The sequence below is a fragment of the Emys orbicularis genome, chromosome 2, assembly GCF_028017835.1.
Source record: "Emys orbicularis isolate rEmyOrb1 chromosome 2, rEmyOrb1.hap1, whole genome shotgun sequence".
NCBI classification, from domain to species: domain Eukaryota; kingdom Metazoa; phylum Chordata; order Testudines; family Emydidae; genus Emys; species Emys orbicularis.
In genome coordinates, this window is record NC_088684.1 from 4,146,330 (window position 1) to 4,164,543 (window position 18,214).

The 18,214-nt window shown below is 54.4% G+C and overlaps 3 protein-coding genes across 3 annotated transcripts; 2 read left to right on the forward strand and 1 right to left on the reverse strand.

Annotated features, from left to right (window-relative positions):
• Nucleotides 1-6,135: 6,135 nt before the first annotated feature.
• On the forward strand, nucleotides 6,136-6,795 carry LOC135875135 (heat shock protein 30C-like). The gene has a single exon (XM_065400124.1). It carries the CDS (start codon nucleotides 6,136-6,138, stop codon nucleotides 6,793-6,795), a length of 660 nt encoding a protein of 219 aa, XP_065256196.1.
• Nucleotides 6,796-13,226: 6,431 nt separating this feature from the next.
• On the reverse strand, nucleotides 13,227-13,886 carry LOC135875190 (heat shock protein 30C-like). The gene has a single exon (XM_065400184.1). It carries the CDS (start codon nucleotides 13,884-13,886, stop codon nucleotides 13,227-13,229), a length of 660 nt encoding a protein of 219 aa, XP_065256256.1.
• A 1,449-nt stretch (nucleotides 13,887-15,335) lies between these two features.
• LOC135875159 (heat shock protein 30C-like) lies at nucleotides 15,336-15,995 on the forward strand. The gene has a single exon (XM_065400153.1). The coding sequence runs from the start codon at nucleotides 15,336-15,338 to the stop codon at nucleotides 15,993-15,995; it is 660 nt and encodes a 219-aa protein (XP_065256225.1).
• Nucleotides 15,996-18,214: the final 2,219 nt, after the last annotated feature.

Sequence of the window (18,214 nt, forward strand, 5' to 3'; positions counted from 1 at the left end):
ATGTAGTATTGCTAACAGAATGCAGGCAGCAATATCCGTTAAAGTGGAGGTGTCTTGGCATCTAGCCACCAATACCATGAGGCGGTGTGCCTCAGTTTCCCCTGCTACACAGCAGCATGGGCCTGTTATGCTTTTGCTGCTTTTTACAGGTATGGGCTGTAAAGTAACATGCTGGTGGGGCTGTCTTGTTACCATCCCCAGCATGTATAACAGCTTCTTCCACAAATTAGGTATGTTCCACGTCTTTAAAGGGTTTACCACTAGTGTGAATTCTTTTATTTTATCCCATAGGTGAATTAGCCAAAGACACAAGGTTAACAGCAAATCTACGGTGGACAGGCTTCGTTCACTCAATTTGACTTGTATAGCCCCTATTGCATTTTCCCAGCTCTCCGTGCCCTCTGGTAGACACTCTGATGCCGATTCTTCTGCCTCTTTGGGGAAGACTTCTAGTTCGGGCATGTGCTTGGGTCTTTGGCCAGGAACGGGTGTACTACGACCATGCTTGCCCTCGGCCCCTCCCTCTGGAGTTTCTCTGGGCTGGGCCCCACTCCCTTGTGAAGTTCCTCCCATACAGAGATTTCCCCCCCCCCTGTCTTGGAGAGAGAGTTTTATCTCTTGCAAATGTAGCAAGAACAACATCTTTCCCTGGGGTGCTCTGGACCCCTTTGGGCACCCCACTTTCTGTTTCCAAGGGGTCAGCTGGATGGACCCCCTCATCCCGGAGACCTGACCCCCGGGTTTCCCTTAAAACCTGATCCACAGGAGAGGGGACTGGCCTTTTGAATGCGGACTTTTCACCCTCCTCCTGGGAAAGCCCCTCCCTACCAAAGGTAGGTGGACTCTCTGGCCCCCCCTGACCTTCCATTTGGGCTTCCCTCTTTGGGCTCCCCTCTGGGTCCGACACTCTTGTGTCCCCCAAAAGGGAAGGTGATCCTGCCCCAGCTGTGGACTCGCAGCTACCAGCCACGACCGACCTCTTACTGGCCAGCAAAATCCCCCCCCTTTCACTCGGGTTGGGCTGGCACCCAGCTACAGAGTCCTTGGGGCCTGTTCCCACCGCAGCGGTCCCCAGGACCCCAACTTCCACCTGTAGGACACACGCCTCTGTGCACCCCAGGGCAGGCCCGGCCCCCTGCTGACCTGCAACTTTCTGGCAGTCAGCAGCTGTGGTGGCCTCCTTGCTACAAGGTGGTACATCCCCCTCCCCCGGGGAGATGATTACGGGACAGGAGCTAGCTTTATCCAGCTCCTCCCTCTGGAACTGCCCTTGAGCCCCGGGGCTATAGGAACTGGCTACAACCAGCCCTGCCCCCGAAGCTGCATCCTTTACTGCTGCAGAGGAATCTAAGAGACACTCTCCTATTCCCCCAGCAGTTCGTGTGACTTCACACCCCCCTCTGGGGCTTTTAGCACAAGATTCCTTCTCACTGCTAACCAACCCTGGGACAGACTCTGCCACACTAAAGAAATCATTCCCCAGTAGAAACGGTGCAAAATTGTGTGCCACCGTTGCAACAGTCAGCTCAGCCTGCAAATCCTGAGTTTGCATGTGTACTTTAGCTAAAGGTGCAAGGACTTTGTAACCCCCTACCAGCTCTAATTCTGCCATTTTACCTGGCAACAAATCCTTTTCCCGGATCAGGTCCCTCCTGACCACAGAAATCTCAGCACCCGTGTCCCTTAATCCAAGAAGCATTTGACCATTTAATTTAACAGCATGCATATGTTCATTGCTTGGTTGTGTGGAAGCAAGCTTTACAAATCCTGTGTGGAAAGAGGCCACAGCCTGGCTCTGAGAAGCCACAGCTTCATGTGTTACTTGTTGCCTGTTTCCACTTAGCAAGGGACACTTATTCCTCAGGTGCTCAGTGGACTTACAATGATAGCACCTCTTGGGCTCCTCTCCTTGCACAGGAAATTTGGGACGAGTACCAGGGGAATGGGGAGGTGACCGCCCAGCCTCCTTTTTCCCAGACCCAGGGGTGAAACGGTGATTCTGCTTTCCCACAACCCTATACCCCTCCGCCAGTGGTTTATGTTTGATTGCAGCTTGTGCTTGTTCATAAGAGTCAGCATACTCAGCTAATTCACCCACTGCATTTACCTTTTTGTCCCACAAATACTGTTTTACCTCATCACTGCACATATTCAGGAAGTGTTCCTGAGTAAGCAGATCACACATCCCTTCAAAGCTGGTAATGCCTCTCCCCCGCACCCATTTATCTACCAAATCTCTCATTTCATTGGCATAAGCCACATTACTTAATCCAGATCCCCTCTTAAGGCTCCTGAATTTAACCCTGTAGGTTTCAGGTGTAACCTGAAACTGTTTCAAAACCAGTTCCTTAAATTTACCATAGTTTGAAGCATCATCAATGGGCATCTTATTGAATATGTCCAGAGCTCTGCCAGACAATTTTGCTATCAATGTGGTCATCTTCTGATCTTCAGGGATGGCATGGAGGGTGCACAGTCTCTCAAAGGTGATGAAATATTCGGCAATATCGCTGGACTCGTCATACTGTGGACATAGACGCTCCCATTTGTGGATTTTTGGGGAAGTGGAGCCAGCAGGGGGGGGGGTTTGTCTCCTCGACTCCATAACAGTCAGTTCATGTTTCTGGGCCTCCCTCTGGGCCTCCATAGCCCTCTCGTGGGCCGCTGCCTCTGCCTCCATAGCTCTCTTGTGGGCAGCCTCTTCCCTTGCATGTTCTGCCTCCGCTCTCGCTGCTGCCCTCGCTGCCTCCGCCTCCATAGCTCTCTTGTGGGCAGCCTCTTCCCTTGCATGTTCTGCCTCCCTGGCACTAATTTCTAATTGTCTTAGTTCCAACTGTCTCTTATGTTCATTTTCTTTCTCTTTTGCTACCAGCCTGGCCAGCTTTAGTTTATTAGCAGCGTCACTAGTACTCATTGTCCTGCTTCCTTGTGCTGGGCTACCATCCCTCTGCAGTTCACTGAAACTGAGATCACTAGTACTCATTGTCCTGCTTTCTTGGGCTGGGCCACAACCCCTCTGCAGTTCACTGAAACTGAGATGCACTTAGCTCAGGAGATTCTTAGTTAACCAAGACTTTCACAGTGCCCAGCGTTCAGCTTTTCTGGGCAATTTGTACCCTGTGCAGTTTTAGTTTCTTCTGATCTTCCGTCTTACTTATTTTGCTTCCTTTTCTGTCCCTACTTCCCTTTCCCGAAATAAGCAAACAGAAAATAACAAACCAGTAACTACCTTGTTTGTTCTCCAGCCACCACACTTAAAACTCACTTAAAATCACTACCAGTATCTCAAAGCAATCAGCTGTGCACAGATCCTGCCGACTACGCCACTGTGACGGGTTGGATCACAGAAACCCCCTTGGGAGCTGCCACCCAATGTGCAAAGACTACCCCTGCTTCTGTTTTCCCTGCCAGCTCAGGACTCCAGCACCCCGTCTTGCTGAGCCAGACACTCCTGTCTGGCTCCAACACAGAACAAGGGTCCGAATCAGTTGTCCTAAAGCTGCAAGTTTACCCAAAACCAGCTCACAGGAGTGTGCTTGTCTTTAGCACTCAGATGCCCAACTCCCAATGGGGTCTAAACCCAGATAAATCCATTTTACCCTGCATAAAGCTTATGCAAGGCAAACTCATAAATTGTTCGCCCTCTATAACACTGATAGAGAGATATGCACAGCTGTTTGCTCCCCTCAGGTATTAATACATACTCTGAGTAAATTAGTAAATAAAAAGTGATTTTATTAAATGCAGACAGTAGGATTTAAGTGGTTCAAAGTAGTAACAGACAGAACAAAGTAAGTCACAAGCAAAATAAAATAAAATGCGCAAATCTATGCCTAATCAAACTAAATACAGATAAGTTCCTCACCAGTTCCAGAATGCTCCCTTTTACAGGCTAACCTCCCTTTAGCCTGGGTCCAGCAATCTCTCACAACCCCTGTAGTCTCTGTCTTTTGTCCCAGTTTCTTTCAAGTATCCTGGGGGGGGTGGGGGGGTGGAGAGGCTCCTTCTTTAGCCAGCTGAAGACCAAATGGAGGGGTCTCCCCCAGGTATAAATAGGCTCTCTCTTGTGGGAGGAGACCCCCCTCCTCCCTCCTATGCAAAGTCCAGCTCCAAGATGGAGTTTTGGAGACACCTGGGCAAGTCACATGCCCCTGCATGACTCAGTCTTTACAGGCCGACGCCATTGTCCACATGGTATCTTGCATGTCTCCAGGAAGACTTCTTATGTGGATTGGAGCATTCCAAGATGCATTGTTCCCCAAGTGTTTCCTGATCAGGTACTTAACCTGGCGAATTCCTTCCTAAAGAAGCTGACCAAATGCCTCCCAAAGCTTACTTAGAAACCAAGCAGGCATACAGCCCATATTCTTAACCTCAAGTAGAAAATGATATATATATATGTACAAATAGGATGAATAGATATAGTAGACCATAACCTTTACGGAGATATGTTACCTGGCACAGGCAGCACAAAACATATTCCAGTTATGTCATACATACATTTATAAGCACCCCCTCCCCATAAAGCCTTATGGGGTACACCGTCACAGGGAGACTCACAGGTAAACAGCCATCTGCAGACAATGGGAGTCATCAAGATTCCAAACCATCATTAATGGCCCACACTTTACATAATTACAATAGGCCCTCAGAGTTACATTTTATATTTCTAGTTTTAGATACAAGAGTGGTACATTTATACAAATCAGATGATCATACTCAGTAGATTATAAGCTTTGTAATGATACCTTACAAGAGACCTTTTGCATGAAGCATATCCCAGTTACGTTACATTCACTTATTACTGTATTTTCTCTAAAACTATCCCAGTTACATTATATTGACTTATCAAGTTTTTATAAAACCATATAGACTGCACAACGTCACACAGCCCATGGGGTTTCTTGTACCTCCTCTGAAGCAGCTGGCACTGGCCACCATTGGACAGGATACAGAACAAGTCCTGATCCGATACAATTACTGAGAGCCTACAAATTAGCTATAAGCTAAAGAGAATTAATAGCCCTAGACTTTAAGCAGAGAATTTCCTAATCAATGTCTGTGATGAGAGTTTGATTCTGCTTAGAATGAACCTGCTGTTTCTTAAACAACTCTCAGAGTAGCAGCCGTGTTAGTCTGTATCCGCAAAAAGAACAGGAGTACTTGTGGCACCTTAGAGACTAACAAATTTATTACAGCATAAGCTTTCGTGGGCTACAGCCCAATCCGAAGAAGTGGGTTTCTTTAAACAACTCTGTTCATGACGCATGAGCCCAGACACGGGAGATGGGCGAACACCCCCCACAGAGCACGTGTAATAAACAGTAACAGAGACTCGTGTCCGGTCGGGGGGGGGGGTCACACCCTGCAGCTGTCTCTGCCCCCCCGCCCCCCAGCGGCTCCTCCTCCTTGGCTCTGTCTGAGGGAGGAGGTGGCGGGGGGGCTGAGCAGCAGGGAGAACAGCCTGTCCGAGCGCCCCCCCCCCCCCCCCCCGCCGTCCATTCACAAACACCAGGCAGGAGCTTCAGGGCACCAGAGAAACTCTCCAAGTTTGGCAGCCCCACAAACGGCATATGGGGGGGGGGGCACTTTATGCCAAATGTGAATCTGGTTCCTCAAGGGCGGGGCTCTAACGGGAGGGGAAAATATCCCGTTCGCGGGGGGGGGGGGGGTTCTGCCCGGCGCTGGTCCGGGAGCGGGTGTCTGTGCTACCGGGCTCGGAACCCCGCGGGCAGAGCCGGGCTCCAGTCCGTGCCCCCGGCCTGAGACCCGCCCCCCCACCGGATCGGGAAGGATCCAGCAAAGCCCGGCCCGGGAGCTCCGACCGCTAGCGGCTGCTAGAAGCTGCTGGGCGCCCCCAGCCGAGCAGAGCCAGGCCCCGCCCCGGCCCCGCCCCTCCCGAGCAGGGCCCCGCCCCGCCCCCAGCCCCGCCCCTCCCGAGCAGCGCCAGGCCCCGCCCCCCAGGAGCGGGAAGGTTCCCGAAGTGCCCGGCGCGGCCCGAGCAGGGTATAAAAGGCGGCGCTGGGGCTGCCGGAGCCAGTGAGCAGCAGCCAGGCAGGGAGTCGGGCAGAGGCAGCTCCAGCAGCAGCGTCTCAGCAGCTGAACTCGGCCCAGCAACTCCAGGCCCCGGGCAGGATGCTCCCGCTCAGAGTGTGGCTTGGCAGCAGCGCCCCAGTGTCCAGGCTCCTGGGGCCGGGTCCCCACAGCCTCTTGGCCCAGCTGGTGGGGGACATGCAGACACACCTGGAGGAGATGGAGCGAATGAGACACTCCCTCCTTCTGGCTTATCCCCTTCTCTGCGGGGAGGGCGAGGGGAGGAGGACGCCGAGGCCGAGCAGCCAGTCCCTGGCTGAGGGTGCTGGGAAGGAGCCCGGTTCCCAGGTGCAGGGGAAGGACAAGTACCAGGTCTCCATGGACGTGAGCGGCTTCTCCCCAGCTGAGCTGATGGTGAGAGTGGACGGGAGGAAGCTGACGGTGACGGGGAAGCATGAGAAGAAAACGGCGTCGGAGGCTGGAGTCTCCTCCCACGAATACAGAGAGATCCGCAGAGAAACTCTCCTGCCGGAAGACGTGAACGTGGAGGCCGTGCTCTGCTCCCTGTCCCAGGATGGGCAGCTCTGCATCGAGGCGCCACATCTGGCCCTGCCAACTGCAGAAGGGAGAGCCGTTCCCATCACCGTCTGCCAGGGGGTGAAGGCAGGAGAAGGAAACCTGGCCACGGAGGGAAAGGAGCCGGGGAGCAGTGAGATGGAAACAGGAGGAGAGAGCGAGGGGACCAGCCCCAGAGATTCCTGAAACCAGCCACTGACTCCAGTAACCCTGGGACTCTGTTCCATCGATTCCACTCAGCCCAGCTAGAGCAGCCATTGGTCTGGGTGTGAACGGTCCTGAGCATATTCCTGGGCTGTCAGAATCTCTCTGTAAGAGAAGTGACTGGGGGATGCTCGGTTTCTCTGCTCTTTTTATTTATTTTGATAGAATGTTTATACTTGTCTTGAATTTTAAAATTAAATATCAACCTTTCTAGTAAAGACAAACTGTGCTGTCTGGTGAGCTCTGTCTGCTTGATTCCCTATTTCATGTTTCACCTTTGGAAATAAACTGCCATTGTCCCAGGTCAGTTCTCATCTCTGTGCAAGTGAGGGAACATGATGGTTTTGAGGGTTCAGAGCTGTTGATTGTAGGGTGCAGGTCTAAGATAAGAGCAGAGCAGCTGTGATAAAGGGCCGGGTTGCCGTTTTGAGGGTGAGTGGGGGGGAGTGCCTGATTAGGGAGGGGACTAGGAACCAAATACCAGGCCCAGAGGCACATAACCCTGTAGACAGTTCTGACATATATGGCAATGCCCTGCAGTACCCTTAGGAGCTTTGATTGTACGAAGTTTACATATCACTGTGGCCCAGGGACTGTCTGTACTATAGTTCTAAGAGGGGGGCAATCCTTAGGGAAGGGCTAGAAGGATTGACACTTGGCAGAGCCCTTGGCTGGAGCTGGGCTGACTTCAAGCTTTGTAGCATGGTCACCCTGCCTCACGTGTGGGTTCTTGTATTGCTGGTAATGTGCTTTCTCTGTAATGCTTTCCCCGTAACAATGACGGTGCTTGCCCAGAAAGAGCTGGATAGTAACGAATAATCACTGAGCGTTCCGTCTCTGAAGAGGAAGCAAAGCGCAGATGCAGGCCGTTTGGGTCAGGGTGGGCTGCGGGAGGGAACTGTGCAGCCTGGAAAGTCCCCCGTCAGGAGGGAGAGAGATGGGGGTCTCTGCCAAGGAGCCGTGATGGCTGGGTGCCAACAGCCCTTGCTGGACCACGCAGGGGGGATACAGGTGCCGTCGTCCCGCAGTGTGATGGTGCCTATAGGGGCCAATCTTTCCTCCAATCAGCATTTGCAAAGCTGGCTAGGTGCTGAAGCCCTCCCCAGCTAAAGAGCCGCTTGAAGACTGAGCTGAAGCTGAATGAAGCTCCAGAGGCTGCGGAAGCAGAATTCTCAAACTAGTCAGTTCAATCCTGTAGGGCCGCTCCACCATGCCTAACACCTCTTACCTGCCAGCCCTCACGGGAGACGAGCCAGAGACTGGTCCCCAATAGGCGGAGGAACAGCAGAGCACCCCACAAAGGACAGTTGGGGCCATGGGAAAATAGGGTGAGCCAGGAATCGTGCGACACAGAGAGAGATGTGGGTTTGGCTAGTAGGACATGGGCTACCTAGGCGGCTAACTTGGCATAGGTGTCTGACTTCGGGAGAGGGTTTGAGGCTGTGGCTCCTGACTGGAGGAAGGCACTGATCTCTGGCCCATCAGCCAGCCAGGGGTACCAAGTCAGCTGCTCAGACACCTAAACCCCTGTTCTGTCCCTGCCTATCTGGTTGACAGTTTCAACTGCCTGGCTGCAGACACGCCCTTCCTTCGGCACCTACCTATCCCCACGCGATGCATGGTGTTGGTGCTAGTGTATTGATAGCAGGGCCCCAAAGAGTTAAAGGTGTTATAAACTCCTTCACTGTCCGACAGTGAAACTGTGATAAAAAGGTTCGGGGATGGGTGGGTGTGTAGAGCCGCTGGCTTTCTACAGAGACCCTGGCTTCTTGGCAAACACCCAAACGCACTCATTCTAAAGTTGGAAGTTTACTGATGAAAACACAAGTAAGGACTAGAAAACAAAACTCAAACTGAGTAACTGTAGGAAACAAGGTAATCAAATCCTATGAAAAGTCTCTCTCCTTTTGGAGGTTATGATGGGGCGGACTAGGCTTTGAGGCACCCTGCTGGAGGCCTTGTGGTCCTGCCACAACCCGCCCCAGAAAAAGAGCAGTAGAGAGGTCCTCCAAGCTGCCTAGAACGGCTATGTGAGAAGCATCCAATCAGGGCCCAGCAGGTCAATATAAGACGAGCTGCAGGGCGAGAGCAAGTTCAGTTCCTTGCTAGAGCTGGAGGAGAGTGGCTGTTGCTCCAGGCTGGGTGTGGGGACTCCACAAGGACAAGGCCCTGAGATAAGGGTGAAGAATGCGTGAGAGCCACGGAGAGGTGGCCCAGCTAATTAGAGCAGCAACTCAGTTTATTTAAAGGGACATGGTGGATGGCTGCTATCTATAGGGTCCCTGCGCTGGGACCCGAAGTAGAGGGTGGACCTCGGTCACCCCACCCCCTCACCAGCCACTGGGAAAGTGGCTTGGACTTTGAGGCACCTCAGAAGGAGAACTGCATATGATCCAAGTGGGTTCTAGCCCACGAAAGCTTATGCCCAAATAAATTTTTTAGTCTCTAAGGTGCCACAAGGACTCCTTGTTGTTTTTGCTGATACAGACTAACACACCCCCTCCCACACACCGCATCCCCCAATTTCGTGAGCATTCATGGCCACCATACAATGTCCATACCCCGATGTGGCCCTCAGGCCAAAAAGTTTGCCCACCCCTGATTTAGGTGAATCTTGAATGCAACAATATCATTGTTGATATGTCTCTTTGAAGTTTGTGATAGACTGCCTAATGAATAAATTGCCTTATGTTAATTTGTGTAACTAACTACCGGTGATGCTTAGGAAATAAGCCTCCATAAGTACCTGTTGTTTGCCGAAGGTCTCCGAACTGTCAAAGAGTGCCTGGAAATTGTATAAAAGGCTTTTGGGACCTGATCCTTTTTATCTCAGATCTGCTTCATGCAGGGGAAGCTTAAGCCGTAAGACTGAGATCCCAGTCCTGACTGGACCACCCTGAATATAAACATTTGGACTATTACCTATGGACTAAATCTGGGGAAGTCTTGGCAGGATGAACCCAGAGTTTCATGGCAAGGCACCCTGTTTATATGTTGTACTTAAAGTACTGCACAGGATCTTTTCAGGGGAATAAGGCAAAGCGCCACATTTATTGGTAATACATGTACCAAATCCACACTGTATCATATGCATATGTTATATTACACTCACACACAAGCATGCTCCGTCTTGTTGTTACCTTAACTTCACTGGCCAGGTGAGTTAGATGGGGGAGGGATGGAGCCGGGCTTCTGCCGATCCGGATCGATGCTCCCATGTTGACAAGACGAGACCCGGGGTCCTCTGCAAGACACCTCACATTTATAGCAGCTTCCCTCTCATGCAAATCTCAAAGAGGGTGTTTGCAAAAGAAGGTGCTGGCTTCTAACCCACAAGGCCCTCAGTATGTCTGCTCTTCCTCAGTGAGCCCACTTGACAAGTTTTATTGTTTTGGGGTCTGGCTTCCATCCCCTCTCCAACTGTTGCAGCTGTCTGGTGGTGCTTGCCTTCCACGCCTTGCTCATTCACACCTCATTTATTCAACAGGGCAATTGATTAAGGGAGTGTGTGTGTGGGGGGAGAGAGATCTTATTCTACTCCTAGCAAAAAAACATTTTTCTTCTACTTTAACTATCCTTAGGGGCTATAAAATTATGCCAAGGCCTAACACAGGTGTCGGCAACCTACGGCACGCATGCCAAACATGGCACGCGAGCCGATTCTGAGTGGCACGCAGCTCCCTGCTGCGGTCCCGGCCCCTAGCCCCACTCAGCCCCCCCCCCCCCTGCTCTTCCCTGCGGGGGCAGGAGGCAGAAGCTTGGTTCTGCGGCAGCCAAGCTTCCCCTCTCCCCCGCTTCTTCCCACAGCACGGTGCTTTCCTTCCCCTCCCCCTCTCCGTCCCTGCGCCAATCAGTTGATGGCCCTAGCGAGGGGGAGGGGGAGGGGAAAGAGCGGCAGCATGCACACAGCTCCGTAGAGGACGCAGAGAGAGGTAGGGACGGAGCCTGTGGGAAGGGGGTGGAACAGGGCATATCCCTTCCAGCCCCCTGCCGAGCACCCCAGCCTTCTGCCCTGCACCCCCCACACACCCGTCTTCTGTCCTGAACCCCCCCACACTCAGCCTTCTGCCCTGCACTCCCTACACCCCCCAGCCCTCTGCCCTGAACCCCCCCACCCCAACACACACCCAGCCTTCTGCCCTGCACCCCCCACACCCCCCAGCCCTCTGCCCTGCACCCCCCACCCCAACACACCCCTGGCCTTCTGCCCTGCACCCCCACAGCTCCATCCCTCTGCACTGAACGCCCCCACACTCAGCCTTCTGTCCTGCACCCCCACACCCCCACCCCTCTGCCCTGAACCCCCCACACCCCAACACACCCCCAGCCTTCTGCCCTGCACCACCCACACCCCCAGTCTTCTGGCCTGAACCCCCCACACCCCAACACACACCTGGCCTTCTGCCCTGCACCCCCCCCAGCCCTCTGACCTTTGAACTCCCCCCACACACCCAGCCCTCTGCCCTGACCCTTGAACCGCTCCACACACCCAGCCTTCTGCCCTGCACCCCTCCCACACTCCCAGCCCTCTGCCCTGACCCTTGAACCCCCCCACACACCCCAGCCTTCTGCCCTGAACCCCTCCCCCAGCCCTCTGCCCTGACCCCTGAAACACCCTCCCCTGCAGGTCTGGGGTCCCGGCCATAGGCCCTGCGCAGCCCGCTGCCGGCCTAGGTGAACAGAACCCCAGGCTGGCAGCGAGCTGAGCAGGCTGCTGGCGTAAGATCAGCATTTTAATTTAATTTTAAATGACGCTTCTTAAACATTTTGAAAACCTTGTTTACTTTACATACAATAGTTTAGTTACATATTATAGACTTATAGAAAGAGACCTTCTAAAAACGTTAAAATGTATTACCGGCCCGCAAAACCTTAAATTAGAGTGAATAAATGAAGACTCGGCACACCACTTCTGAAAGGTTGCCTACCCCTGGCCTAACACAAAGTTTTTCTACATAGGGATCCGATACAAAATTCCTATATCAAAGGACTTGATACAAAATTGTATAAAAATAGTTTAATACAAGGTTATATGGAGAGGCATAATATAAAGTCATATGAAAGTTATGTGAAGATGCTTAATACAGAGATTTATCTACATATATAGTGATTTTCCTTCATTAGGACCAATGAGTTTTGCACTGTCATGCTGTAATCAATTGTTGTTTGATGAGTGCTTGTTTTCTTAAATTGCTTTTCTCATCCTTTATCTTCTTCTTTCATCAAGTCTCTCAGGGAGTTATCCCATTCTGGTTTTGATCACAGCTATCTTGGCCTCATTGATAGGTGCCTGTCTCATCTTTAGAGTCGTCAGTCTGCCCTCCTCTGACATTTCAACAGGGGCGTGTTGCAACCTCCGTGTCTTGCGTCTGTCTTCGGTTCATCCCTAAAACATCTGGTACGGTGATGGCCTTCACACTTAGATCTTAACACACACATTCCTCATTCACACACAACACAGAATTGATTTACACAGAGCATTTGAACAGGAACATCACATTGCAATGCAAGAGAAAACAATCATTGTATTCTTTTACTTATTTTAATATACTAAACCTGCAACAAAGTGGTGACCCTAAAAGGTCTGTTACTGCCTTGAAATCAGCTCAGATACCCTTTTCTCTTCAAAACAGTGTTTCTATGAAGGAGGCTGAGAACTGACTTGGTCTATTTCCAGAGTTAGACATAAAATAGTGACTTAAAGACAGTGACAGGCAGTCAACACACTGTGTATTTCCACTAAGAAGCTCTATTTAATTTGACATCCCAGAGGGGTCTATGATCTAAGGTGACAACTAAGAGGTAGGTTTGAAAATGGTTAAAGATGTGTAAAGAGGGGCCTTAGAGTCTAAAGGGCAAGAGAAATTCCTTCGAGTACCTTTCAGGATTGTGGCCCAGGTGCTGGGTTCCCAGCCCCCTTCAGTTCCTGACACCCTCCTTCAGAACAGTGACTGGCTTTCGTCACAACTGTTCTTCTAATACCTCAGACTGGACCCACAACCCACAGCTCTGAACTCTCAGCAGGGTCCTGGTCCGCCCCTTCACATGAAAGCGATCACTATAAACAGGGAGGGGAACGGCCCTGGCAGAAATGAGGGGTGGGGTCGCTCTCTACAGGTTAAACATCAAATATAGAATTAAAGGAACTCGCCACAACACAAGTTTGTACTTAAAATAAAAATCTTTATTTTGTAATTCAGGAGAGGGATAAAAATTGTACAACCCCCCTAAACCATAATACAAAGCATCGCACAGTCCTTGCTCCTCCAGGGAGACACTTAGAGCATAGAACAGCTCCTTGCAGCCCAGGAATGGGCTTCCGAACATTCACACCCAGACCAATGGCTGCTCTAGCTGGGCTGAGTGGAATCGATGGAACAGAGTCCCAGGGTTACTGGAGTCGGTGGCTGGTTTCAGGAATCTCTGGGGCTGGTCCCCTCGCTCTCTCCTCCTGTCTCCATCTCGCTGCTCCCCAGCTCCTTTCCCTCCATGGGCAGGTTTCCTTCTCCTGCCTTCACCCCCTGGCAGAAGGTGATGGGAATGGCTCTCCCTTCTGCAGCGGGCAGGGCCAGATGTGGCGCCTCGATGCAGAGCTGCCCATCCTGGGACAGGGAGCAGAGCACGGCCTCCACGTTCACGTCTTCCGGCAGGAGAGTTTCTCTGCGGATCTCTCTGTATTCGTGGGAGCAGACTCCAGCCTCCGACGCCGTTTTCTTCTCATGCTTCCCCGTCACCGTCAGCTTCCTCCCGTCCACTCTCACCATCAGCTCAGCTGGGGAGAAGCCGCTCACGTCCATGGAGACCTGGTACTTGTCCTTCCCCTGCGCCTGGGAACCGGGCTCCTTCCCAGCACCCTCAGCCAGGGACTGGCTGCTCGGCCTCGGCGTCCTCCTCCCCTCGCCCTCCCCGCAGAGAAGGGGATAAGCCAGAAGGAGGGAGTGTCTCATTCGCTCCATCTCCTCCAGGTGCGTCTGCATGTCCCCCACCAGCTGGGCCAAGAGGCTGTGGGGACCCGGCCCCAGGAGCCTGGACACTGGGGCGCTGCTGCCAAGCCACACTCTGAGCGGGAGCATCCTGCCCGGGGCCTGGAGTCGCTGGGCTGAGACGCTGCTGCTGGAGCTGCCTCTGCCCGACTCCCTGCCTGGCTGCTGCTCACTGGCTCCGGCAGCCCCAGCGCCGCCTTTTATACCCTGCTCGGGCCGCGCCGGGCACTTCGGGAACCTTCCCGCTCCTGGGGGGCGGGGCCTGGCTCTGCTCGGGAGGGGCGGGGCGGGGCCTGGCACTGCTCGGGAGGGGCGGGGCCTGGCTCTGCTCGGGAGGGGCGGGGCGGGGCCTGGCTCTGCTCGGCTGGGGGAGCCCAGCAAGTTCTAGCAGCCGCTAGCGGTCGGAGCTCCCGGGCCGGGCTTTGCTGGATCCTTCCCGATCCGGTGGGGGGGCGGGTCTCAGGCCGGGGGCACGGACTGGAGCCCGGCTCTGCCCGCGGGGTTCCGAGCCCGGTAGCACAGACACCCGCTCCCGGACCAGCGCCGGGCAGAACCCCTCCCCCCCTCCCCCCCGCGAACGGGATATTTTCCCCCCCCGTTAGAGCCCCGCCCTTGAGGAACCAGATTCACATTTGGCATAAAGTGCCCCCCCCCCCATATGCCGTTTGTGGGGCTTCCAAACTTGGAGAGTTTCTCTGGTGCCCTGAAGCTCCTGCCTGGTGTTTGTGAATGGACGGGGGGGGGCTCGGACAGGCTGTTCTCCCTACTGCTCAGCCCCCCCCCCAGCTCCTCCCTCAGACAGAGCCGAGGAGGAGGAGCCGCTGGGAGGGGGACAGAGACAGCTACAGGGTGTGACACCCCCCCCCCCGACCGGACACGAGTCTCTGTTACTGTTTATTACACGTGCGCTGTGGGGGGTGTTCGCCCATCTCCCGTGTCTGCTCCGCACATGGACTGTCCAACCCGCCCCCCGCCCACACCCCTGCCCGGGGACTGTCTCCCCGGCTCCAGCCCGTGCCCCCGGCCCTGAAACCCCTCCCCCCGGCTCCAGCCCGTGCCCCCGGCCCTGAAACCCCCCCCCCCGGCTCCAGCCCGTGCCCCCGGCCCTGACCCCCCCCCCCGGCTCCAGCCCGTGCCCCCGGCCTGAACCCCCCAAACACAGCAGGATCGGGAACGCTCCAGCAAAGCCCGGCCCGGGAGCTCCGCCCCTTAGCGGCTGCTAGAACTTGCTGGGCCCGCCCCTCGCGAGCAGAGTCAGGCCCCGCCCCTCCCGAGCAGCGCCAGGCCCCGCCCCCAGCCCCGCCCCTCCCGAGCAGAGGCAGGCCCCGCCCCGCCCCTCCCGAGCAGCGCCAGGCCCCGCCCCCCAGGAGCGGGAAGGTTCCCGAAGTGCCCGGCGCGGCCCGAGCAGGGTATAAAAGGCGGCGCTGGGGCTGCCGGAGCCAGTGAGCAGCAGCCAGGCAGGGAGTCGGGCAGAGGCAGCTCCAGCAGCAGCGTCTCAGCAGCTGCGTCTCAGCCCAGCGACTCCAGGCCGCGGGCAGGATGCTCCCGCTCAGAGTGTGGCTTGGCAGCAGCGCCCCAGTGTCCAGGCTCCTGGGGCCGGGTCCCCACAGCCTCTTGGCCCAGCTGGTGGGGGACATGCAGACGCACCTGGAGGAGATGGAGCGAATGAGACACTCCCTCCTTCTGGCTTATCCCCTTCTCTGCGGGGAGGGCGAGGGGAGCAGGACGCCGAGGCCGAGCAGCCAGTCCCTGGATGAGGGTGCTGGGAAGGAGCCCGGTTCCCAGGCGCAGGGGAAGGACAAGTACCAGGTCTCCATGGACGTGAGCGGCTTCTCCCCAGCTGAGCTGATGGTGAGAGTGGACGGGAGGAAGCTGACCGTGACGGGGAAGCATGAGAAGAAAACGGTGTCGGAGGCTGGGGTCTGCTCCCACGAATACAGAGAGATCCGCAGAGAAACTCTCCTGCCGGAAGACGTGAACGTGGAGGCCGTGCTCTGCTCCCTGTCCCAGGATGGGCAGCTCTGCATTGAGGCGCCACATCTGGCCCTGCCCGCTGCAGAAGGGAGAGCCGTTCCCATCAGCGTCTGCCAGGGGGTGAAGGCAGGAGAAGGAAACCTGCCCACGGAGGGAAAGGAGCCGGGGAGCAGCGAGATGGAGACAGGAGGAGAGAGCGAGGGGACCAGCCCCAGAGATTCCTGAAACCAGCCACCGACTCCAGTAACCCTGGGACTCTGTTTCATTGACTTTACTCAGCCCAGCATGTGAGGCCATTGTAATTTATGTCAACACTTCTGAGCCTATTCCTTGGCTTTGTCTCTACTCTGCTCGCTAACTCTTTTTCTAGATTTGAGGAAGATGTCAGATGCTCTGTGACGCTGTAGAGCACAGGTGGTGTTTAGAATTTTTTACCTTGTTACTGTGATAACTAAACTTTTTTTTATTGTAAATACAAATGCTGTTGTCTGAATTGTTTTCTATATGATCGCTTCTGACTTTTGCACATGGTTCAATTTTTCCCCATGGTGTAGAAATGATTTTCAGTCTTAACTTCCCAACAGCAGGGAGAGGATGTGAGACCGGGTCAGGTGTTAAGAGCCATGGGCTGGCTAAAGGAGCAAGTGGAGTGAAAGTCAGGCCCCTCCCTCCTGCAAGAGGCTGCCAGGGAGCAGAATATTTGGTTGGGGGGTGGATTGGAGAAGGAAATAACTGGGATGGGGCTGGAGCACCTGTACGCTGCCACAGTATAAGCCGTACACGTTTTCAGAGCAGGGAAGGAGGGAATGACAGTACAGCTGCAGCTAATGGTGCCCAGCACCAGGAGTTCTCAGCCAGGGGGTCCTGCCCCACTATGCGGATGGAGAGGCTCAGAGAAGGGCGAGAACTGCTGTGCTCCAGTTCTGCGGGGAAGTCATTTTTAAATAGTGCTTTTTAAAATTGGGAGAGAAGGGCAGAGATTGGTGGAGGAAGGAGTTAAGGGTGAAGCAAGCTTGGGGCAGGACTGTCTGCCAGTCACAGGGCTGTCTGTCCAGGCTGGAAGGCACCGTCCCTCTTGGGAGACCATGTTCTCCAGCTCTCCGAGCACAGTGGGCCTGATATCAATAGCAGCAGCTGAGATGAAGACAATGGTGTCAGTTTAAAAAAACAAAAACCCAAACCCTGCCATGTTCCTACAGGGTATTGATCCAAACCACTCCCAGCTTTGCCCCGTAGAGTCTTATGCTAGCAAGATGTGGATATAGGTGGCCTGGATGGATCCCCTCTCAGGCCTCTCTTCCCAGCCCGAGCCTCTTGGCAAAAGCAATTTAAAAGGGGAGGGTAAGAGTTCATATGAAGAGAATTTGGACAGAAATAGGGGCATGGGATGGTCCTTTGCAAAGGAGATGGTTACAGATCTAGTACATCAGGTGCAATAGTTAGCAAGTGGAGAGGCAAAGCTGGCCTTAAGAAAAGCTGTCTGGCCCTTTAGAGGCCGAATGTGGAGTGGATTGGCCCAGATGCAGAACTAACCCAGTGCCACCTCTCTCCCTCCCCTTTACACCAGCAGGCCTGCTCCCTGTTCGGAGCCCTCTCCCCTCCCCCCTGCTGGAAGCCTTAGAAGAGCCCCTCAAACAGCTAAAGAGCTTTGGGCTGCCTACTGGCCACACCCCATGGGGATCTGCTCCTCGGCTTGATACAAGGCCAACACCAGCCACTGCCACATCCCTATGTCAGGAAGTGGGGGTGGAGGGAAGGCTCACTGACTGACCCAGGATGGGGGTTGAGGCCTGGCTGGTAGGGGGGCTCCAAAGAGGAGTCAGGGCGGCGTTGAGCCAATGGCTATGCGGCAGTAATAGGGGATCCCTGCAGGGGATGAGCCTCACAGCCCATGGTGGTACTCCCTGCTATCCAGCAGGGCTGAAGGACCCACCAGCAAGACAGCAACTGGAATGGAGCTGGAGGAAAGAAAAGGGTTCCAGCAGGGCTAGTGCTGACATTGTGGGTAGTAGGGTGCAGAAGCAGCATCGGTATGAGGTCCAGGCTCAGGCTGTAATGCATGCGCCAATGAATGCAAGAACAGTCCTAGCACTAACTCACGCCTGGAGCCCAGCTCGATGGGATCACCCTGCAGAGGCACAGGGAGTGAGGGGTCTGAGAAGCAAAGCCATCCCCCCTCTGGAGAGCAGGAGCCAGAATAATAAGGGGAGGGGACCCAGCTCGGTTCTTCCTACCACCTGGAGAACTGGTCTAGGATTCCCCAGAGAGCGCTCTCCCAATTGTTCTAAGCACCAGCGCATGGAGGCTCACCAGGTGGTGGGGAAGCTCAGCTTCTCCTGACCGGGTCCTCCACCCTGCCCCACGCAGTCTCCTGCCCTGTTCAGAGTCCCCTCACCAGCCCTGTATTTTCCTTCCCTTTTCCTCAGTCTTCTATGCCCCCCTGC